This window comes from Sceloporus undulatus, chromosome 4, assembly GCF_019175285.1.
Source record: "Sceloporus undulatus isolate JIND9_A2432 ecotype Alabama chromosome 4, SceUnd_v1.1, whole genome shotgun sequence".
Classification (NCBI taxonomy): domain Eukaryota; kingdom Metazoa; phylum Chordata; class Lepidosauria; order Squamata; family Phrynosomatidae; genus Sceloporus; species Sceloporus undulatus.
This window is the reverse complement of record NC_056525.1, coordinates 248,144,775-248,168,120: the sequence shown is the minus strand read 5'-3', so window position 1 is coordinate 248,168,120 and position 23,346 is coordinate 248,144,775. Positions and strand designations below refer to the sequence as shown.

The 23,346-nt window shown below is 43.3% G+C and overlaps 2 protein-coding genes across 6 annotated transcripts in view; one reads left to right on the top strand and one right to left on the bottom strand.

Annotated features, from left to right (window-relative positions):
- The window catches only part of LRRC14 (leucine rich repeat containing 14), a 12,988-nt gene extending 12,076 nt beyond the window's left edge, over positions 1–912 (bottom strand). For 2 of the 3 annotated variants that reach the window (XM_042463293.1, XM_042463294.1), the window contains exon 1: positions 781–912. The gene's annotated coding sequence lies outside the window, so the exon portion shown is untranslated. The remainder of the gene's footprint in view (positions 1–780) is intronic. The other variant, XM_042463295.1, reaches the window with a different exon arrangement.
- Positions 913–917: 5 nt separating this feature from the next.
- RECQL4 (RecQ like helicase 4) overlaps positions 918–23,346 on the top strand; it is a 36,302-nt gene continuing 13,873 nt past the window's right edge. The window contains exons 1-15 of one of the 3 annotated variants that reach the window (XM_042463291.1): positions 918–1,084; positions 1,360–1,467; positions 4,531–4,633; positions 4,746–4,779; positions 6,313–6,425; positions 8,220–8,363; positions 10,385–11,469; positions 12,413–12,512; positions 14,817–14,949; positions 15,824–15,952; positions 17,404–17,553; positions 18,209–18,301; positions 20,011–20,147; positions 22,048–22,131; positions 23,059–23,247. In XM_042463291.1, coding sequence (XP_042319225.1) covers positions 4,550–4,633; positions 4,746–4,779; positions 6,313–6,425; positions 8,220–8,363; positions 10,385–11,469; positions 12,413–12,512; positions 14,817–14,949; positions 15,824–15,952; positions 17,404–17,553; positions 18,209–18,301; positions 20,011–20,147; positions 22,048–22,131; positions 23,059–23,247 — 2,475 coding nt within the window. In that variant the 5' untranslated portion in view covers positions 918–1,084; positions 1,360–1,467; positions 4,531–4,549. Of the gene's footprint in view, positions 1,167–1,359; positions 1,468–4,530; positions 4,634–4,745; positions 4,780–6,312; positions 6,426–8,219; positions 8,364–10,384; positions 11,470–12,412; positions 12,513–14,816; positions 14,950–15,823; positions 15,953–17,403; positions 17,554–18,208; positions 18,302–20,010; positions 20,148–22,047; positions 22,132–23,058; positions 23,248–23,346 lie in introns of all 3 variants that reach the window. The other 2 variants (XM_042463292.1, XM_042463290.1) reach the window with 2 other exon arrangements.

Sequence of the window (23,346 nt, the reverse complement as noted above, 5' to 3'; positions counted from 1 at the left end):
CCTTGCTGGATGCAGCTTTTGATCCTCCAGAAGAAGGGGAGGCCTTGCTGGATGCAGCTTTTGATCCTCCAGAAGAAGGGGAGGCCTTGCTGGATGCAGTTTCCTGTCTCTTAGCGGAAGAGGAGGCCAAAGGAGGCCAAGGCCAGGGCCTGCTGGCTGGGTGCTGCCAGGGTCCTCCCCAGGAACCCTCCCCGGCCGCTCCTCCAAGGCAGCTCTGCTGGAGGCTGGCCATGGAGTTGCTCTCCAAGCCGGAGAAGGCAGCTCAAGGCTCTGGGCCGGTGCGGGTCTTGCAAGCGTGGCTCTCTGGTCAATGCCTGGCAGCCCTTGGGGCCTGGAGGGGCCCAGAGAGGCCTTCCCTCCTCGGGCAAAAGAACAGGGCTTCGAGCTGTTTGCCTTTGTCCCGCCTTCACCTCGAAGCCAGCGAAGGCGGAGAGGAGGAGGAGGAGGAGGAAGGGAAGCCTGGCGGGCTGCAGGGAGGCTGCCGTCTTGGCCAAGGCGACGCTGAAAAGGGCCGCGGTCTCCTGCGTCGGAGGGCGCCTGGCCCTTTGTCAACCGCGGCTCTCTCTCTCCTCCTCCTCCTCGGAGGCCCCGCACTCACTGGCTCCGACGGAGGGAGTGCTCTCTCGCCTCAGGCCCGGCCTTTGTTCGGAGGGAGACGCAGCCTCCCTCCCCTCTCCGCCCCAGAAGCCCCTTCGTCGTCGCCCCTCAGAGGCGCCGGGCCTCCCGTCTCCACGGCAACCCTCCGCCCCGCCAGGCCCTCCCTTCCCTTCCCTTCCTTACCGGCGCCGGCTCTCCGCTCCGGGTCCCCCGGCTTTGCCTTCCTTCCCCCCTTCAGCCCATCCTGCCTTCGCCGCCGCCACCGCAGAGGCCCCCGGCGGTAACCGATCCGGCGGGGAATGTCCCCCGGCGGCCTCCGTAGCAAGCCCTTCTGCGCACGCGCCCTCGCCTCCCAAAGGGACGGGAGCCCCGCCCACCATGAGCCAGGTCTGATTGGTTGGACCCCGCTGGCCCCGCCCCTCCGCCGGCCTCCTATTGGCCAATGCGGGAGCAGAGCGGGAGCCGAGAAGTCTCTGTCGAGAGGAAGGTACAGTAATGGCGGAGCGCTCTCCCTCCCTTTGGCTGCGAGGGCCCTTCTCTCGGCCCTTGGGCTCCAGGCCTCGGGAAAGGTACCTTCGGAGGCGCTTCATCTCCTCCCAGGAGCCCCGGCTGCCCTTCTTAGGACCCTTACTGTATCCATGGATCAATAGGGCTCCTTGGGGTCTGCGGGGGTCCTTCTCAGGCAGCCGGTTGCCATAAACCAGGTTGGCGTAAACCAAGTTTGTATAAACCAGGTTCCTTTTCCCCTCTGCTTCTTTTTAGCGGTTCCAACAAGGTCTGGAGGGAGAGAGGGTCAGCGCTTCCAGGACAGATGGAGAGACTCTTGCCTTCTTCCTCCAGCCCTCGGTTCCTCTTACTGTAAGAGCGAAGGTACAGCACTGGCATTGACTTGTGGGCACTAGATCCTCATTCAACCCTGTTAATCACATCCTCCATAAACAGTAATGGGCCCATCCTCTGGTATTAACAATGGGAGTTTCCATTCACACCAAACGATGGGCCCTTTAGTGTTTCTGGATGGAACAAAAATGGGGGAAGCACACAGGAGTGTGGAAATCTTCATGGAACCAAAGAACTGGAAGAGAGCCCAAGGGCCATCTGGCCCAACCCCTTGATGCCATGCAGGAATACCCAACCCAGGCCCCTCTGAGGCTGAGAGAGTGTGATGTGCCTGAGATCAGCCAGTGGCTTCCCATGGCCAAGCAGGGATTCAACCCCTGGTCTCCAAGGGTCCTGGTCCAAATGCTTAAACCACTACGCAATCCTGTCTGTCTGGAGAAATAGTTATATTGTCCTAAAGATAGACTTAGCAGCAGGATCTTTAGGACGTTTATTCATTTCCGTCTTCAGATTTGTAGAAGAGAGGGCCAGGACTGGGGTGAGAGAGAGTTTTCCCAGGACCAAATCAAACGAATCAGGACAAAACAAGTCAAGCAGCAATATCCAATTTATTAGAATCCTAGAGTTGGAAGAGACCCCAAAAAGGGCCATCCAGTCCAACCCTATTCTGCCATGCAGGAAATCACAGTCAAAGCATAACTGGTTGTTATGGGTGGGCTGATTTTGATGCCAATATCCAACCATATCTCTCCACCTCTACTGCCAAGATCCTGGTCCATGCCCTAATGGTCTCACGACTTGATTCCTGTAACGTCCTCCTGGCTGGGCTTCCTCTTTCTCACCTCCGTCCTTTAATCTCTGTCCAGCATTCAGCTGCACGCATTATCACTTCCACCCACCGCTCTGACCACATCTCTCCTGTGTTGGCATCCCTTCACTGGCTCCCTCTCCCTTTCCGCATTCAGTATAAGCTCCTGCTGTCGACATTCAAAGCCCTCCATGCACTGGCCCCTCCTTACTTATCAGACCTTCTTTCTCCTCACCTTCCCACCAGGGCCCTCCGTTCTGGTAGTCAAGGTCTGCTGTCTCAGCCCAGGATTTCCTCTACCCCATCTCGGATTCGCCCCTTTTCACTTGTTGCCCCTCACTCCTGGAACCTTCTTCCCCCGCGAACAAGAGCCATCACTTCTTTAACCAGCTTCAAAACGGAGTTGAAAACCATCCTTTTCAGAGAAGCCTTCCCAGGCATTGCATAGTTGTCACTTGCTATTTGATGTTCCTTTGTTGCCTCTTTTATTTGAATCATTTCCTATATTGCTATGTGTTTTATATGTATTATCCTATTATCTCTTAGATTGTACGCCATAGGCAGCTTTACTCTTATATATTTATTGTTTATGTACAGTGCTGTGCAAATCTACAGTGCTATACAAATAAATAAATAAATAAAAGCTGGCCATCCAGCCTCCGTTTATGATCCTAGGCTGCATCAATAGGAATGAAGTGTCGACCGAGGGAAGTAACAGTGCCACCCTATTCTGCTTTGGTCAGGCCTCACTAGGAATATTACTGTGTCCAGTTCTGGGCACCACAATCCAAAAAGGATGTGGACAAGCTGGAATGTGTCCAGAGGAGGGGCCCCAAAATAGTGAAGGGCCTGGAAACCATACCTTATGAGGAGCGGCTTAGGGAACTGCCTATGTTTGCCCTGAGAAAGAATAGGTTAAGGGGTGATAGGATAGCTCTTTTAAAATATTTGAAGGAATGTCATATTGAGGATGGAGCAAGCTTGTTTTTGCTGCTCCAGAGAATAGGACACAATGGAGCAATGGATGCAAACCACAGAAAAAGAAACGCCACCTAAACATTCAAAATAACTTCCTGACAGTAAGAGTTGTTCAATAGTGGAAGACGCTGCCTTGGAGTGTGCTGGGGTCTCCTCTCTTGGAGGTTTTTAAACAGGGGCTGGATGGCCATCTGTCCGGAGTGCTTTGATTATATGTTCCTGCATGGCAGAATGGGGTTGGACCGGTTGACCTTTGTGGTCTCTTCAAACAATATGATTCTGTGAAGTAAATGGATAAGAAATAAGAAGCGTTGTAAGATGGCTGCAGCCATGGCACCTCTCCTTTTCCCCACAATTTCCTCAGTCAGAACAAGCAAACAAAAAATTAAATGCTTGACTTCTCACAACAGTGCTTTGCATCCAGGCCTTTCTGCTTCTGGTCCACACAATCAGATTTTAGACTGTAATTTCTCTTGGTCAGAGATCTGTTATTTTGCCTCTGTTACAGCTTTAGGTGCACTGATGAAAGTGAAGGCAATGGGAATTGCCTTCAAAAGAGAATTGTATCATTCTAAGTCCTGTAAGGCTGCAGTTCTATCATCTGAAGCTCTGTAAGACTGGCTAAAAATAACAAAGGGCCTAAACAGACAGGCAAGAAGAGGTGCTTTCAGGCTGACCTGAAGATGTGGCGTTTAGATGACACATGCCTTGAAGCCAGCAGGAAAGTGCCCCCAGGCGCCTCATGCAGAGAAAAGCCGTTTCAAATAGAAGCAGCTTTTTCCGCTTCTTCCTTGAAGCCATATCCTATGGTCATGACATGAGCACTCCAGTTGCCTTGGGAGCTGGTGTTGCGGTTGGTGGGGTTTCAATGTGGCTTCAGAAAAGGCAGCTTCAAGCCACTTTTTCCTGCTCATCTGTTTCGCCCCAATGTTTCAGAAAAATGGCTTCAGATTAGGTTTGTGGCACCTATGATGAAAGATCTCAGTTTGAAGCATATGGGAGCAAATCAAGAATGGGCAGGTCTTTTGAAAATGTGACAAACAAGCATTAGAAAACTCTGCATTTATGTTGAGACCCTCAATTATGACAATGATCCTGAATTCCCCGCCTTGTGATAAATTCTGAATGCCCATAGTCTGTGAGGATGGTTGCCTGGGTGCATTTAGTACTGTTTACAGTGTGACCCAAAGCCTGCTGTTTTGTCCTAGATCTTTTGGAGGATTGTTACTGTTATGGAATAAATTAACCTGCAACTTTTGTCTTCTCATATAGGGTTATTCTTTTATTTTCTTAATTATTTTTTTCAGAACCCTTTCTGGGAAAACTATGGACAGATGCAACAAAGTTAAATTCCTGCTGAAACAATGGGAGGCTTCATTTTTTCAGGAGCACCAGAGGAGACCCAGCAAGGTAGTTTGCACATGGAGGGCTGGATGTGATGACTGAGTTGCAACCCAGAGTACTACTGCAGCCATGTACATTTCCAAAGTTATTTCTTGACAAATCTGCATTTATTTTCTAGGCTGATATGGTGGAGGCTCCTGAAGAGATCAGAAGTAAGTATGGCTCTTATGCAGTCTCTATTGTTTTTGATTTAAGCTCAACAATAGGACAAACATTTGTTGCTTCGCTAGTCGTTTAAACTGCTTGGTTGGTTTGACAGATAAGTTGGTTGCTGGAGCCACTGGTATGACCTGTAGTTCTTTATTTAAAACTCTGTAATGGTTTACATATTGAAAGGGTGTTACTGCACAGGGAAAATAAATGGACTTTGTTGATTCTAATTGCATTGTTTTGTGTTTTCTATCCCATATTGCAATACATCTTCACTATATTAGATAGACTAATGGCTACATTAGATCAAAACCCCTTGTTTGTACTGCCCTCACAACCTCTGACTTCTCAATAGAACATTAAACCAGATGTGGACTTAATTAAATGTAGAATAGATGTATTGATATTAGCGGGACCCAAGTCTAACAAAACATAGTTACAGTCATAACGTACGTTCTGTCAATTTCCTTGGGTACTCTTATCGTTTTATAAATGCTTTTGTATAGTGTTTAATCTGCATTGTTTTTAAATATGTTGATAGCCATGTTGAGTCCCATAATTGGGAGACAGGTAGGATATAAATGAATAAAATAATAACAATAATATTAGGGTCTTCTCTAAGCATGAGTAATTCAAGATCTCTCCCAGAAGTATGTAGAAAAATATCTCATACTTGGAAGACCTAATTAGTTCTTCTCCCTTTTCCCCATAACCTGTAAAACACAGAGGTTGCACTCTTATTAATAAAGGTTATTTTTGGAGTAGTCTTCAGTGAACACAGTGCTTTCCCATTCATTACCACTCAACATGCTTTAAATGTACCTTCTTTTTGCAGCTTGTAACATGTTCATTAAAAATGAATATGGCTACTTCAAGCTGAGTTGGGCCATCGGTCCTTCTGTTGCCTTTTGTATGTCCTGAGTATCAGTAGATTAATGCTGCCAGTAAACAAGCGGCTCCTGTGCCCTCAAACCACCCTGAACAGATCTGATCCCATAGAATCATAGAAATGGAAATCACCACAAGGGCTACCTAATTTTAAATCACTCCCAAGATATGGCCATCTGATATTCAAAGCTAAGCCAGATTGGTCCTGGTTAACATGTGGATGGAAGACCCCAGGAAATAGCACAGATCTTCAGGTAGGGGAAGGAAAGAATCCTGCCTGGAACCCTGGAACCCTGCTGCCAGTCAGAGTTGACAGTAGTGGCTTAGAAGGAACAGCAGTGTGAGTTAGTATAAGGCAGCTTCCTACAATCTCTTAAAACTAGATTATGTCTCCAGCAACATTTCCTGTGGTTTCATTTAACTGGAGCTACTCATGTTCATGCTTAATTGACTGAGTGTCTTTTCAACAGAACTGCTTATAAGCGAGTTCCCAAGTAATCTGTCTCTTGCAAAACTCCCACAATTTTTTCTGAACAATTGGGTTTTACAGCCACCTGAGAGGAAATCCTGGATTTTATGGACCCTGGATTAGGGCAGGTCATTCCTGGTTTGCTCAGAAGCCATTCTTAACTTCTGTTTGTGTACAGATTTGTACAGAGAGTACAAGGCCCTAAGGGAAACCAAGGAGCATCATCAAGGTCTCCCTGTTTCTGAAGCCAGCAGCCAGCAAAACACACAGGATCCTTCAGCAGTAGAAAAGGTAAGAAATGGACACTTGGCCTTTGCACATTCTTTTCTCTCTGTGATTTTCCCTAATCTTGCAGGCAAAAGGTTTTATTTTTTTTAGATCAAAATGTTCCACTTGTACAAAGTTTCTTATATTGTATGATTCATTAACAACCTGTTTTCCATTCTTGTGACTGTTGTTGTTGTTGTTGTTGTTGTTGTTGTTGTTGTTGTTATGTGTAGTTAAGTCGACTATGACTTATGGCATAGAATCATAGAATCATAAGAGTTGGAAGAGAGCGCAAGGGCCATCCAGTCCAGCCCCCTGCCATGCAGGAAATCTAAATCAAAGCATCCCTGACAGATGGGCAACCCTGTGGATGAGAGACCTCCAAGAGACCCTCCTATTTATCGCTCTCAGGTCTTGCAAACAGGGCAGCTGTGGTTTCCCTGATTCAATCAGTCCATCTATAATGTGGTCCCTTTTCCTGCTGCCTTCAGCTCTACTGAGCATTTTCTTTTCCAGTCAATCATGTCATGACATGTCCAAATTACGATAGCCTCCGTTTGGTCATGTTGGCTTCCAGGGAGAGTTCAGGCTTAATTGGTTCATGGACCCAATTAATGGTCTTTTTGGAAGTCTATGGCATCCACAGAATTCTCCAGCACCACATTTCAGATGAACTGATTTTCTTCCTATCATCCTTCTTCACTGTCCAAATTTAATATCTACAAATCTATGGAATAGAGGACCTAAAATATTATTTGCCAGAGACTAGGACTAGGATTACCACTTGTGAAGGCTGTAGAAGAAACCAAAAATCTGATAGCTTTTGTAGTCATAAACTGAGCCTTGCAAACTCTGTTTGTCTTCATGAAATAATGCAGATGAAGTAGACAGATGGCTTTATTCATAATATGACTGCTGCATCAGGGGGACTGAGGCTTGCAGGCCTTGGTGTGCTCTAGTGATTTGTTTTATTTCCTTTATTTATATGCCACCTTTCTCCCAGGCCAGGACCCAAGGATGTGATATAGTTGTTGGGATAATTTATGATGGCATTAAGAAAATCAGAAATTTCCCCTTAACTCTTCTCTACAATAGCTCCCTTCCCTCTCCACCCCCAAAATAAAAGTTGGAAACTTGGCAGTTTGGTTATGATATACATCAGTAGTGTTTTCTTTAATTATTTTTCCTCTATGATTAGAATCTTGTCAGTTGTTCCCAACCAAAGTATACTAATTCAATCAATTGTTGCATGGTGAGTTGATGTAGGTAAATCCCATTGGTCTGATCTAGTGAGGGCTGACAGTAGGATCTTGGTTTTCTCCCATACAATCCATCTTATACATTCAAGTCCTCTGGGAAATGGTTGCTCCAATCAGCCAGGACTAAACTGACAACATTTTCCCAAAGGACCTTTTTATCTGCTGCCCGCAGACTGTGGAATGACCTGACGGAAGAGATATGATAGCTGAAAATGCTGACTGCATTTAAAACAGCATCAAAGACATATCTCTTCTGGCAGCCCTACCCAGTCAGTTTTAAATCATAACTTCTTAATTTATGTGTGTACGCTTATGAGTGTATTTTAATAGTTCTATAGTATTGCATCTTAACTGTGGGTTTATGTGTTTTTAATTGTGTTTTGTATTTTAGCATGTTGTATCCTGCCTTGAGTCTGGGGGAGAGGTGGGAAAGAAATCAAATTTATTATTTTTTAATGTGAAGTCAAAGGCTTTCATGGCCAGCATCCATGGTTTTTTGTGGGTTTTTTCAGGCTATGTGGCCATGTTCTAGAATTATTTTTTATTTGTGTTTTCCTAGGTAACTGGTTCAGATTGCTGGGGAGCACACCTGAATCGAAGCTTTACAGTTCCAAAAGTGATCCCACAGGATCGGGACACACTTCAAGGCTCTGCTCAGTATTTTGGCATGAAGCTGAAATGCAACCTGGGGGCAGCTATTAAGGTACATAGAATATACACAGATAGATGGATAGATAAATATAGTTATATATAATAATTAGATTGCATGCATTTGGCTGGGCTATGCATGTTGAATTCCTCTTTATCTGGAATTCTGAAATCCAGAATATGTGACTGGCTGAGATAGTGACACCTTTGCTTTCTGATGGATCAGTGTACACAAACTTGGTTTCATGGACAAAATTATTTTAAAATATTGTATCCAATTATTTTCAGGCTATGCATATAAGGTATCTGAGTCATATATGAATTTTATGTATAAGGTTAATCCAAAAGATAAATGAACTTGGGCCCCATCTCTAAGGTGTCTTATTACATACATATATGGAAATACAGGTATTCCAACTTAAAAAAAAATCTGAAATCTAAAACACTTCTTGTTCCAAACATTTAGGATAAAGGATACCCAACTCCTATTGTTTTTGTTTTTGTATGAAATCATGTCCCCTTGATGGCACTATATAAATAAATGAAAATGCTAGCAACAACTAATTGTACCCTTGGGCAAAAGCTGGGTGTAGGAAGGGCTTGGCTGCAACAAAGGCTAAAGTTCCAAATGTGACCAACACTGTTCAAAAAATTGTCTAGTATATGTCACCCATTACACGAATTTATACCTTTGTACTCTAGATTAATTAGTTCTGAATATGATCTCTGCTGTGTCTCCAGGCTCACATTCACTAATAGTTTAGAACCGCACACTAATCATCCAGTCAAAACGTAGGTAAAAGAACCACTCTTTAACCATCACAATTATGACCATTACACAAATGATGGAATATGTTTATATTATAACTTTAAATATTTATCTGTTGGTTTATGTTTGCCAGGAGTGGACAAGTGCAGGCTGTGGGTTCCCTGGTATTTAAAAGATTTTTTTACAAAATGCTCCAAATGCCCCTTAAGGAACGTGGCAGGCATTTCCATCATGTTTTGAGACCCCCTGGACCCATTGTGGTTTTTTAAAAAATCTCTGGGGTTGTGGGAGATGTTTCCACTACATTGTGTCCTCCTGCTCCCCATCAATGTATGCGTTTCTTTAAAACAGAAAATGAACGGAAAGTGACTTCAGATGATTTCTGGTTATTAAAAAGGCCTCTCTTGGGCATAAAATACTCCCATGTCACTTAGAATGCATTTGGAGACATATTTTTTTTTTTAATTTGGCAGGAATGGGTGTGGGGTGGGGGAGTGAAGCCTTCCACGGTTTCCTATCCCTGGTCTATACAAATCTACAAGCGAGACCGAGGGGTCCCCAAGCTTGTTATGTTATACAATGAGACCAAACTGAAGATTTTAGCCAGATTTTGGACTCAGTCCATCAAGAGCTTTCGGCATCTTCTCAACAAACCCTTCAGAATTCAGTATACTCAAGTCCTATTAAATACAATGGCACAGTAAGATGGTGTCCCTTGCATAAAATGGCAAAATCAAGGTTTGCATTTTGGAATATAAATATTGTATTTTAAAATACTTTCAAACTGTGGATGCTTGAATATGTGGATAAAAAAATCCATGGACATGGAGGACTGACTGTACAGTATGACCCCCGTATCTGTGGGACCAGTACCCACGGTTTCACTTACCCACATCTGAAAAATCATGTCCTTTCTAGGCATTTTCTAGGTCCTACAGCATGATTCTATACTATGCGTCTGGTGGAAGGTGATCATAGAGCCACGCTGGAGGACCTAGAATTGCCTAGAAAGGTGTTTTCTCTGGGAATCTCTAGATTCCCCAGCATGACTATACGGTGAACTTCCTCCAGAAGTAATTCATTTCACTACTACCTGTAGTTTCACATTTCCACAGTAAATCCAAGAATGTGTTCTGTACAGACATGGGCGTAGTACTGTATTCAGCCAGGGAGGTAAGTGTTAAATAATATGTTCTTCAGAAATCCCTCCAGCTCTCTGCTTGTGCTGTAATAATAAGGAAAACTGGAGTGGGATAAAATTTAGATACACATGCTGACAACTAACTGATTTTTACTCTTCATCTCAGGAACATCCTGTAACTTTAAGGAAATCCCTTACTCCGAGGAGGAAGTCAGTCACATTAATGGAGAAGGACATACATCAAATAACAAAGTCATTGTCTTCCAAAGCACTAGAGCATCCTCTGATAGAAAATAGTACAGATCAACTGCCTGGACCTGATCCCAAGGAAATTGCAGCCCTCATCCCACCATCGTTTCCAGGGTGGAGTCCTGCCAGGCTGTCCTCCACTGATCCAAGGCCGAGAATGTCGCCACTTGGTAAGTTTCAGCGCCTGAAGCAGACAGTAACCAAGCAGCTGAGTAACCTGGATCCTGGTTGGCTGGATAGATGCAGACTGAAGACTGGAGAGGGGCTAATGGGAGACTGCAATCCTACCCCAGTTGGTGGGACAGACTCAAGCCAAGGATCTCCAAAAGTCAGTTCCCTGGAAAAATTAAATCCTTTTTTTTACTCTGGAGAGAGGCTATGGGAGACATTTTCTGATTCTCCTGGAGAAAATTGCAAAGGAGATGTCAAGGAGAGGCCTTCTGTTGTCCCAAATATTGGAGACAGCTGCATGCTGAGGGTGCAGGATAAGGAAATGTCAGTTAAAAGTCCAAGGGAAGAAGAGGTAAACTTAGCACTTGTTGAAACCAAAGCTGAGTTTTCCTCCATTGAACAGAACCATAAACTGGAGATTGGCACCAAAGTGGAGGAGCATTTTATGGAAGGAATGTTGCCAAGGAAAGAACGTGATGGCCTCTGCAAAGGAGAGAATGGGTTGTCTGATCCCCACAAGAAGAGGAAATCCTCCTGCAAGAATAGGCTACAGGATGTTGAAGCCCATGCTGAGGACAGCACAGCCTGTTGCAAATCAGGAATAAAGCGCAAGAGAACTAAAGAACCTGTGGGGGAGAGCCGGGCCAAAAAGCAACATGGCGTTGGTCAAAAGCCAGAGCTGAGTGAATATGACTTTGATGGTCTGGATACTGCGGAGGTGAAAGAGCAAATGGGGACAGCTGCCCCATTTCCCTCAGAAAACCTGCTGGGGGAAGTCATGGGGGAGGATTGCCCTAGACAGAAGGGGAGAGCCAACATCTTACCTTGCAGGTACATCCTGGGCAGAGATAACATCTTATGCTTTATTTCTTTAATGTATATTCTACTTTTCTCCTGACATGGGTATCAAGGGCAGCTTGCAGCATAGATTAAAGCAAAGTAAAGCTAAAAACCTAATGATACAAAAAACTTAATATTATCATCATTTTTTCATTTATATCTCACCTTTTCCCAAATATTGGACTCAAGACAGATTATAGAATGTTAAAACCAGTTTAAATAGAAATACATCGGTAAAAGAATATATCTAACCTTCTATTTTAAAAAGCAATGAAATGATCTCTAGAAATAAAACCATTTCAAACAAATTCATTAAAGGACAGAATATAAACAATAAGAACACAGTGTAATCATTAAAAGCTCATTGCACTCAGTTGATAGAAGCCAGCCAGGATAAAGGAGGTTTCACTTATATAATAATAATAATAATAATAATAATAATAATAATAATAAATTAATTATTATTATTATTATTATTATTATTATTATTTTTATTTATTTATATCTTGCCTTTCCTTTTCGAGGCTCTAGGCAACTTGCTGGCAAAAGGAAGACAAAGAATGAGCAAGTATGAAAGTCTGGGAGCAGCCACCAAAGCTCCATCTGCACTGCAGAAATAATGCAGGTTGCCACTGTTTTAACTGCTATGGCTCAATGCTATGAAATTCTGGGAATTGTCATTTTGTGAGATATTTTGCCTTCTCTGTCCAAATGCTCTGGTGCCACAACAAATTACAATTCCCATATACCTGATATCAAGAAATAGGCATGGGAGGGATTTAGGCGTGTCACCCAAGAAGAAAGAGGGCAATAGCCCAATAAAAGTTTGGGGACCATTGCTCCAATGCATTGGTGTGGGTGCAGGAAAGTAAAATACTGTCGTAAAGCAAGCACATAAATAAATATTTACAACAAAGGGAGTTTCTCTCTCTAGGGCTGCACCAAAGAAGGAGGGCAACTTTGTCCGTCTGAATCTCAAGAGGAAATCTCACATCAAAGGGTATGCGCTAAGAGGAAAACACCTCCGTAAACAAGTAAGTTGCCTGTGAGCATTATTATTAACTGACAGACCTGAGAGGCATAATCTGAATGTAAATGGGGCTTAGTCACTTAAGGAGCACATGACTCCCCTGCTACAACAGCTCCACTGGCTACTGTTTCTGGTCACAGTTTGTGGTGCTGGTTATCACAGAATCCTAGAGCTGGAAGATACCCCCAAGAGCCATCCAGTCCAATTCCCTGCCATGCACACAGCCAAAGCACTCCCTGTGACAGATGGCCATCCAGCCTCTATTATAAAATTGCCAGAGAAGGGAACCCCACCAATCTCCTAGGCAGCGTCTTCCACTGTTGAACAGCTCTCTTTGTCAGGAAGTTCTTCCTATTGCTCAGGTGGAACCTCTTTTCCTGTAGCACACAAAAAGTTATTATTCAAATGCAGTTTAACTATCCATAGAATTAAATCCATTTATTTTTAATAGCTTAGTTGTGTTTGTTCAGTTATTAGATGTTTGTTACTTTTGTTTATATTTTAGATATATTTGCAACATGTGTTTGTGATTGTGTTTATCTTTAATAAAATGACTTATATTAAAAAAAAATTAAATCCTTTTTAAACAAATCAACGAAAGAGAAATGATGAAGAACTGGCAAATCCCCCTTTCAGTTTGTTGCCTGTTTCTTTATTTTCTGTGCTGTGCTTCTCCCAGTATAGGATCAGATCAGCATGCTTGCTTACTTGCTTTTTATCCTGCCTTTCTCCTTGTACAGGACTCAGAACAAAGTACAATTGAACACAATTAATACACTAAACAATTTAACAAAACAATTCTGTTAAAAACAAAAATTTAAAGCTGTTCAAAGTACTTTTAAATATTTTAAAACATACTAAAAAGATAATAGCACAGCAAATCTCATTTAAAAGCCCCTTTTGCCACCTGAAGTAAGACACGCTGGTAACCTCACGCCTTGACTTCTGTAATGCACTCTACATGGGGCTACCCCTGTGCTTGACTCGGAAATTACAGCTGGTTCAAAACATGGCAGCCAGGCTTGTCTCAGGAACATCTAGGAAGGACCACATTACTCGGTTTTGAGGTCCCTCCACTGGCTGCCTATCAGCTTCCGGGCCCAGTACAAGGTGTTGGTTATTACCTTTAAAGCCCTAAATGGCTTGGGTCCAAGCTATCTCAGGGACCGCCTCCTCCCGTACAATCCTCCCCGCGCTCTCCGGTCCTCTGGGAGGAACTTACTGCAGCCTTTAAAATCTAGGCTTGCGGTGACCTCCCAGAGGGCGTTCTCTGCTGTCGCCCCCAAACTCTGGAACGACCTGCCGAATGAGATCCGTCAGATAACATCATTAGACAGCTTTAAAAAAGCTGTCAAGACGGATCTCTTCTGGCAGGCCTTTCCAGATTAACCATCTCGGCCCAGGCTCCCTGATTCCCTCATTCCTCCCGTGGCCCCATCTTAGTGATGGTTGAGGATCAACAGAGGGATATCAGGGTTTTTAGTTTTTAATTGTTGTTTTTATGCTTTGATATTGTGTTTTTAATATGTTATGCTGTTTAATACTGTCTTAAGGGGGGGGAGGGATAAAGTGTTTTTAATTGTTATATTTTATATTTTACTGTTGTCAACCGCCCGGATTGGTTTCCCATAGGGCGGTATACAAATTATTATTATTATTATTATTATTATTGACAAGATCCCTGTCTTAAATAAAAACATCTTTGCCTACCAGTGAAGAGATCACAGAAAGAGGTAACATAGCCTCCCATAGGAGAAATTTTCACAGTGTGGGAGCAGCTCTGAGAAGTCTCTCTCCTATGCCGTTACCAATTATCCCTGTGATGTTGCTGGGATGGAGAGAAAGCCTACTGTTGAGCATCCTATGGTTTTAGCTGCTTGTATAGGGAGATAGGATCTTGAATGAGTTGATACAGAGGTGAAATCATAGGGTCCTCCAGATGTTGTTGGACTGCACCTCCCAGCATTCCTTATAATTGGCTGTGCTATAGAATTGCTGGCACTTGCACTCCAACCACACCCAGAGGGCCACAAGATTCCCACCCTGCTTTCTTTAAATGTTGTAAGCTGCCCCAGTTGTGTTATACAGAGGAGCGGGATAAAAAAAGTATTATTATTATTATTATTATTATTATTATTATTATTATTAGTCTACAGAAGTTTGTTATGCTGGGGAAGGCCTGGGAGTGGACTGAGCAGGCTAGGCTAATCTTAATCTCACTTTTCCCTGCTTCCCTGATGCCTAGCCATATAGGAATAAGCAGGCTGAGCTCCAGTTGGCTGAGTACATCTTGATGATGCCTTTGCAGGTATGGAAGCAGAAGTGGAAGAAGAAGGGAGAACAATTTGGTGGAGGTGGCAGGCCCATGGACAGAGGATCAGACACTTGCTTTAGATGTGGAGGAATTGGTCACTGGGCCTCACAGTGCAAAGGGAAAAAAAGTAAGTCCGGGTGTCATGGCCAAACTGTAAGGCCAGGGCACAAAATCCAGGCCTTAGATTAGTGTGGGTTGCATAAAATGGGTGGGGAAAGTGTGGACTATAGGTGGCTTTTCAAGCTCACTTTTATGGATCCTGAGGTCCCCGTGGAGATCTTCAATCCTTCCAAATTTTTTTTAAATGGTCTGATTTTAAGTGTGATTTTTCACCTGAAAATGGCCCTCAGATGCCTGCAAGTGTGTTGGTTTAGGTCATCCACCTCACCTCACCCAGAATCCTCCAGCATCCCAGAAAAGAAGAAAAAGTAGGGCAAAGGTTGGCCATGTGTGGTGGTGACCAGAAGTGATGCAAGACCACTTCCAGTATACAGGTTGAATCTTCTTTGTCCAGGATTCCAAAATCCAAAATATTCCAAAACCCAAAACTTTGTTGATGGCTGTCTGAGATAGTGACATCTTTGCTTTCTGGTGGTTCAGTGTACACAAACTTAATTTCATGCATAAAATGATTAAAAATACCATGTCTAAAATACCAACAGGCTATGTGTGTAAGGTGTATATGAAACGTAAATTAATTTTGTGATTAGACTTGTGTCCCATCTCCATGGTATCTCATTATGTATACGCAAAGCCAAGTATTCCAGAATCCCAAACACCTCTGGTCCCAAGCATTTTGGATAAGGGAGACTCAACTTGTATTAGAGTCCAAATGTGAAGTCCATAGGAGAATATGAGACTGAAAACCAGCTTCTTCCCTGTGTGTAGTTACTCACACATGAGACATGAGACCAGTCTAGTATGTTTTGGATGGCTGTAGAAGCCCAAAATTATTTAATTATTTTGATTTTTCTGAAGCAACATCCATTTCCTTAATCCAGCGCCAGAGCAACTCTCAGCTGCTGAACCTCAACTGGAGGAAAATGGATGCAGTACTGAAGAAGAGGTGCCCTTGCTAACTCTGGAGGAAGTGGCTCAGATGACTAATACAGCCTACAGCAAGATTTCAGGTATGAAACGAAGGCTGCACCCATAAAGCCAAGGAACCTGTTCTACTTAGTTGCTCTATTTGTTCAAATCAGGAAGAGTTTGTATCAGGTCAGTGATTCTATGTTGGCAGCAGGCAGCTGGAAAGCTTCCCACTGGGGACCTATTCCTGGCTATGGTTTCTGATTTCATCCTTTCATTTCCTCTTTCAAAAACTTTATTTATTTATTTATTTATTTATTTCCCTGTAAGCAGATGCATGTGTGATTTAACCTGAAAGTACTATATTAAACCACTTAACTAAAGTGTGCATATTTGATGCATTAAGTGAAAGCTGAAGGCATTTCATAAACACTACTAGCCAACAAAAAAACTAAAGGTACTACTAGCCTGCCTCTAACAGTGTAATCCTGCACAGGGCTTAGAAACCTGGTAGTGGTCAGCAGAGCTCACTCCCAGGAAACTGTACAGACTGGATTGCAATGTGTAAAACTGCAGACTTAAATGTAATGGCTTTGTTCGTGCAGCGGTAGAAGGTTGTGTCTTGATGCAATTTAACAATACCTATTGTCTTTATTTGCAGTCAGTAGATCATAAAATCCTCAGGTTAAAAAGACACATTTGATTTTAAAACCCTTAAAATCAGCACACTCTTGGAGTCTCGATCAAACCACTTGTTGGTATAGGCTCTTGATTGTTCCATAGGCTCACTAGATAGTGAAGGCAAGAAAGCATTTACAATATAAGCTAATATAACTTTCTCAGGGGTGATGTGATGCTATTCAACATTTGCCAGTAATTTGGACAGAGGGTTGAACTGTTCAGCTAGCTTTGTTTGCATATGATCTATGTAGTGTGATAAAAACCGAAGGACACAGGATGGAGCTCTGAAAGCATCTCTCCAAGCTGACCTGTCAGCAAAAAGCTGAAGGCATTTAATAAACACTACTAGCCAACAAAAAACCTAAAGGTACTACTAGCCTGCCTCTAACAGTGTAATCCTGCACAGGGCTTAGAATCATCCCACTCACACTGGAATAGCAATTTGGAGACACAGGGGCTGAAGAAGGAGAATTGCCGTATCTGAAAGCCTACAGGGGTAACAATTTTCCATTCAGTTCTCTCCATCTCCTGTCTTACCATGAGTTTTTTTTAAAATAAAAAATATTTTTAAATGGATATAGTTTATCACTGTTAAAACAACAATGCTCCAGCTAGACTAAACAGGGAAAAGATATAAATAAAAAGACTATATGGGCACTGTTTAAAATATCGCATACATAATTTTAGTATGAAGTCACAAGGTTCCTCTACAAATTGATCACAAAATGTGTGCTCGGTTTATTCAGTGAAACTCAGTGCCCAGGTTCATTCCTTTCTTCTTTACTGGGTTATTGTGAAGTTTCGGCACAGGCAAAATGTTAAATAGTCCTCTCCCTCAGGTGTTCATAACTTGTTCCTCCTCCTTTTTCAGCAAAAAATGGGAGCAGCCAAGGAGCACCGGAGGATCTGGCTCAGAAGGAAGGAACTTACCTGCAAGTGCACAGGCCTGTGTATGAGCCTCCCCCTCCACCTGAGCCCATAGAACCACTCTACAGACTGGCGCTGGATGGGAAGGTGAGAGGTAAGGCTCAGGAAGGAGTCCCCTGGTTGCTGACCACCCTGTGGCCAGGAGGCAAAATTTTGTTGCACAACCTTGTAAAGAGGTCATATGGCATACATCATCCTGCATAAACTAAGCCTTCAGAATTTCTACCTTGGTTTGTGGGGTGGCCACTTTGGACTGTGATAGTTGAGAAACAAAGGCTAAGCTTATGAAGTCATAGATCGTGGCCCAAATAAGCCGTGTGTAGAAATACTTTTCATGCATGGGCTCCTCCAGAGTGATGTAGCTGTGCACAGTCTGTGTGACAACTATGTGTTTATTTAAATAAAACATTTATGTCTTGCCTCTTGACCCACAGGGTTCCCCAAGGTGATGTATAATGAATAAAATGTTTAATACATTAAATATATGAATAAAGACAAAAATATCCCCTTAAAAATAGTGTAAAACCACAGATGATTTAAAACAGCTTGAGAAGCCACCTCTAATTTTATATACTGAACACCAAATGATATAGCACAGTCTTAGTTGCACTCCAGATATTCAGAGGGGATGGGGCCAGCCTGGCTTCCCTTGGGAGGAAGTTCCACAATAATCTCAGTGCTGCTACAAACATCATATCTTTGCAGAGGGCAGGAATTGCCCATTTCTGTGTCTTCTGTTTCCTCTGCAGAGACTCCTCCTGAAGTGTTCCATGCACTGGCTGAGCTGGGATTCGCTTCCTTCCGCCCAGGACAGGAAACAGCAGTGATGAGGATACTTTCAGGTAAGACAGTTTGCTTGTGTCAAGCCAGATGCAGAGGAAAAAGGAAGGTTGGACAGAAAGCAAAGACAGCAATGTGACTGCATGAGGAGAAGAAAATCCAAAATGTACAGTTGGGAGTTGAGGCAATGGCAGTATCTACATTTTGACCAACCACAATGTCACAAAAGATGTTTTGAGTTTTCCAGGTCTCCAGAACCCTTCATCAGGATGTATCAGGATGGAAAAAATAATCCAAATTTCTGGCCAGTTGTTACAGTCATGGGATCTGCTGCGTAGATCCAGTGTTCAGTGTCACTGCAGGCACTGAATTATATTTCGGAGACACAGATGCAGTGGTGGATCTCAATGCCCAAGATTGGCCGTTGCCTGGACCTGTCTCTTGGTTGGGTGAAATGCACACATTCCCGAGTAGGCAGGCAGATAGAATAAGCAATGAGAAATAAGGCAGGCTATATATTAGTAAAGGTTGAGATGAACTGGTTTCAATTGATTTTTTAAGCCTAAAAGTTAGGTCTTGCATATTGGTTAGAGAAAGGAAACCCATAAAATATAAACTCCCTCTCTAGATGAGCAGAAAAATCTTCCTGTTGTATTACAGTGCTTTTTGAATAGCTCAATACTGTATTCTCCAAGGCACATAAAAAGTTAAGGTAGTCATGATATCCGATTCTGCCAGTTTGGTACCAGTTAGCGCCTAAGCTGTAGAACCCTTCCTAGGGAGGGCAGAATGGCTTCCTCCTTGCTCTCCTTTCATCAGGAGGCATTTTATTCCACCAGGCCTTCAAGAATTAACTTTTTTTTACAAAAACAAAACTTTCCTTAGTGTGTTGTATTGCCTTCTATCATTTGCTTTTAAACAGGAATGTTTGAAATGGTTTTAGTTCTACAGACAGTTTAATGCTATTTGAAACCTAGCTTTTTGTATCTTTTTGTATCCATGTCATTTCTACTTGTATTTCTTTTTATTTTGTAAGCTATCTTGAGTTTTTGATATTTACTTCCCTGACATACAGGAACATATGAGAAGTTTTACTTGTGGGGTTATCTGTGCCAGATTGAGTCGTGACAATAATAGTATGCATCCGAGGAAGCAGACCACATGTACAAAAGCTCTTGCTACAACATCTTTTGCCCAGTTAGTCTCAGTGGTGCTACAAGATTCCATTGCATACTGGTATTTCAGACTAACATGACTATGTGTCTGAATTCTTCAAGCATGAAAGAAAGTTTGTGTAACACTCAGCTTGAGCCAAGGATGAGCTGGATTCAAATCCAGACACAGTCAGAAAGGCTGTTTTGAATTGGTGTGACGTAGTTTTGGCCTAATCTGCTGGGGATTGAAGAGATTTTGCAGCAGCCCGTTCGTAATCTGATGTCCTTCATATATATTGGACAGCAACTCCCACCATTGGCCATGCTGGCCGGGAACAGTCCTGGGCTAGGGAGGAATTCAGGACAGCACATATGGAGGGTGCCAGGTTAGGGAGGTTGTATGCCATCTGCTTGCTGAACCTTTGGGAGAGTGGTTGAGAGAACAGTGTAAAATAATGAATGTAACATGTGAGCTGTGTGGCAGAACTCTCATTTGCAGGGGAAGTAAAGTTAGAAAGGCTCTCGATGGGAAAGGGAAGATCTGAGTGCCTTCTGCTACCATGGTGAATTCAGCCTCATGCTTGCCGTTTCTCATGCTGCTCTACCCAATCTTGCAGGGCTCTCAACACTGGTGGTTCTGTCAACAGGAAAGGGAAAATCTCTCTGTTACCAGCTCCCTGCATATTTGTACAGCAAGCGATCCAAGTGCATCACTTTGGTGATCTCACCATTGGTGTCTCTAATGGATGACCAAGTAAGTCTGCAAGGGCCTTTGGATTTGTACTACCATGCCACCCTGGATACTCCCAGTGTTGTCTGATTTCATAAGCTAAGCAGGTTCAGGACTGATTAGTTCTTGAATGGAAGACCCTAGTGTGAAATGGCAGCTAAAAAAGCCAAAGTGATTGAAAGATCATAATAGTACCATTACATTATGCTTTGGTCAGACCTAATCTGGAATACTGTGTGCAGTTCTGGGCACCACAGTTCAAGAGAGTTATTGACAAGCTGGAACATGTTCAGAGGAAGGTGACCAAAATGGTAAAATATCTGTAAACCTCCAAACCCTATGAGGAGAGGCTTAGGGAGCTGGGGATGTTTAGCCTGGAGAAGAGAGGATTAAGAGGTGATATGATCACCCTGTTTAAATATTTAAAAGGATGCCATATTGAGGATGGAGCAAGCTTGTTTTCTGCAGCTCTAGAGTTTAGAAAACTGAGCAGTGGATTCAAACTACAGGAAAGGAGGTTCCACCTAAATATTAGGCCATGATGGGAAGCAGGTTATGATAGTAAGCAAGGCTGGAAATGATTTCTACAAGACACTATTGAAGAGAATCAACAATAGTTAGATGGATGGTTTCTACTTGAGCTGCTAGAAGGCAGGCTTATATGTACAGGAACACAGTACTTTATTTATTTATTTGCAGTATTTATACCCCACCCTTCAGCCCTAAAGGCTCTCAGAGCGGCTTCCAATTATTATTATTTTTAATTAGACAGTTTGATTTTAAAGTTCAGATTACAAGTATATAAATTCTATTTTTGCAGCTGGATTCAATTTGAAAAGAAATGGTGGGGAGCCTTTCTTTGTTGATTTCAGTTCTGATCTAGATCAGATCTTGGTCTTCCATTATACCATAGAATCATAGAGTTGGAAGAGACCGCACGGGCCATCCAGTCCAACCCCCTGCCATGCAGGAAATCTAAATCAAAGCATCCCTGACAGATGGCCATCCAGCCTCAGTTTAAAGACCTCTAAGGAAGGAAACTCCACTACACTCCGAGGGAGTTTGTTCCACTGTCGAACAGCCCTTACTGTCAGGAAGTTCCTCCTAATGTTGAGGTAGAATCTTAGGCTTTTCCTGCAGCTTGCATCCAATGCTCTTGGTTCTAGTCTCTGGAGCAGCAGAAAACAAGCTTGTTCCCTCCTCAATATGACATCCCTTCAAGTATTTAAACAGGGCTATCATATCACCTCTTAACCTTCTCTTCTCCAGGCTAAACATTCCCAGCTCCCTAAGTTGTTCCTCAACGAGCATAGTTTCCAGGAAGGGGAACTTTTGCCACACGTTGATGCCATTGTGTCTCACCATTGTCCAGACTAGCTAGAGTTCATTGGAATTGGAGTTCAGGAACATCAGATAAGCCACAGGACCCATGGCCCTGCAACTGTCCTTAGAAAATATTTTACCTGTAACTGCCATTGTTGCTTAATGTTCACTTAGTGCTGGCAGCAATCTTAAGTGGTGGTCAGAGTGTACCAGTGATTTTGACTCAGCCCACAAAATCTGTTTTAGACTAGAAGTGAAGTTAAGATTAGGGAGAACTAAGTGACAATAGGTAACTGATGGGATGGTAGAGGAAGAGGAATTGAAAGTTGTTCAGTTGGTCATGAGGCCATTCTGGAAGAACCAAGGAGAACAGAAAGGGGAGAGAGAAACACAAAATGGCGATATTAAAAATGACAGGAAAACCATGCAGAGACTCAGGGGGGCTGATGAAAAGATTGTAGGAGATGACAGATAGACCAAATCAATTCTGCTTGGGTTTCCCCCCTTTAAGTGAAGCAACTGAAAGTTGGCTATTGGGGGGATGTCCATCTCTTTACTGTGTTGTGTCCAACCTTTCAGTAATTCCATACTTCTTTTGCAGGTGTCTGGCCTTCCTCAGAACCTGAAAGCAGTCTGCATACATTCTAACATGTCCAAGACCCAGAGAGAGGCTGCTATGGAGAGGGTGAGCAAGTGATGGTAACTGCCATGACTGTTTTGCCATCATAGAATTATAGAGTTGGAAGAGACCACAAGGGCCATCCAGTTCAACTACATTCTGCCATGCAGGAACTCTCAATCAAAGCACTCCCAATGGATGGCCATCCAGCCTCTGTTTAAAGACCTCCAGGGAAGAAGACTCCACTACACTTTGAGGAAGTGTGTTCCACTGTCAAACAGCCCTTACTGCCAGGAAGTTCCTCCTAATGTTGAGGTGGAATCTCTTTTCCATTGCTCTGAGTCCTAGTCTCTGGAGCAGCAGAAAATGACTAGCTCCCTCCTCAATATGACATCCTTTCAAGTATTTAAACAGGGCTATCATATCACCTCTTAACCTTCTCTTCTCCAGGCTAAACATCCCCAGCTCCCTAAGTCTTTCCTCATAGGACATGGTTTCTACACCCTTCACCATTTTAGTCGCCCTCCTTTGTACACACTCCAGTTTCTCAATGTCCTTTTTGAATTGTGATACCCAGAACTGGACACAGTATTCTAGGTGGGGCCTGACCAAAGCAGAATACAGTGGCACTATTACTTCCCTTGATCTAGACACTATCCTTTATCGATGCAGCCCAAAATTGCATTCACCGTACTGGGTTCCAATAAATGATTGATTGTGCTGATTGATTGTTTGTTTTTTTCAAATGCCTCTAAAAATGCCCTTTAAAATCTCCTTTTAAAACTAACAATAAAGGCAATTGCATGAAAACCAGGGACTACTTCCTTCCAACCAACCCCTCATGGGCTGTCTCAACCCACAGCAAGCCTAAATTTCTGTTTTCCTCTGCAGTCCTTCTCAAATGATGACAGGAAATGATGTAATATCACTTTCTGTCACCATTTTGAGACGGACTGCATAGAAGCCACAGCGTCTGAACATTGGACTTTGCAGGTGAAGGCTGGGAAGGTTCATGTCCTCCTGCTCTCCCCTGAAGCCTTGGTTGGGGGAGGCCTGTCTGGATCCAGCTGCCTCCCACCTGCTGACCAGCTTCCCCCAGTTGCTTTTGCCTGCATCGATGAAGCGCACTGTGTCTCAGAGTGGTCCCACAATTTCCGCCCTTGTTATCTGCAGCTCTGTAAGGTAGGTGAACCTGGTTTTGTATTGCCATTGGGGCTGCCAAATGCAGGGGGAACTCTGGAAAAGATTGCTAACGCAAATCTTAAAAGTTATGTCCTCCTC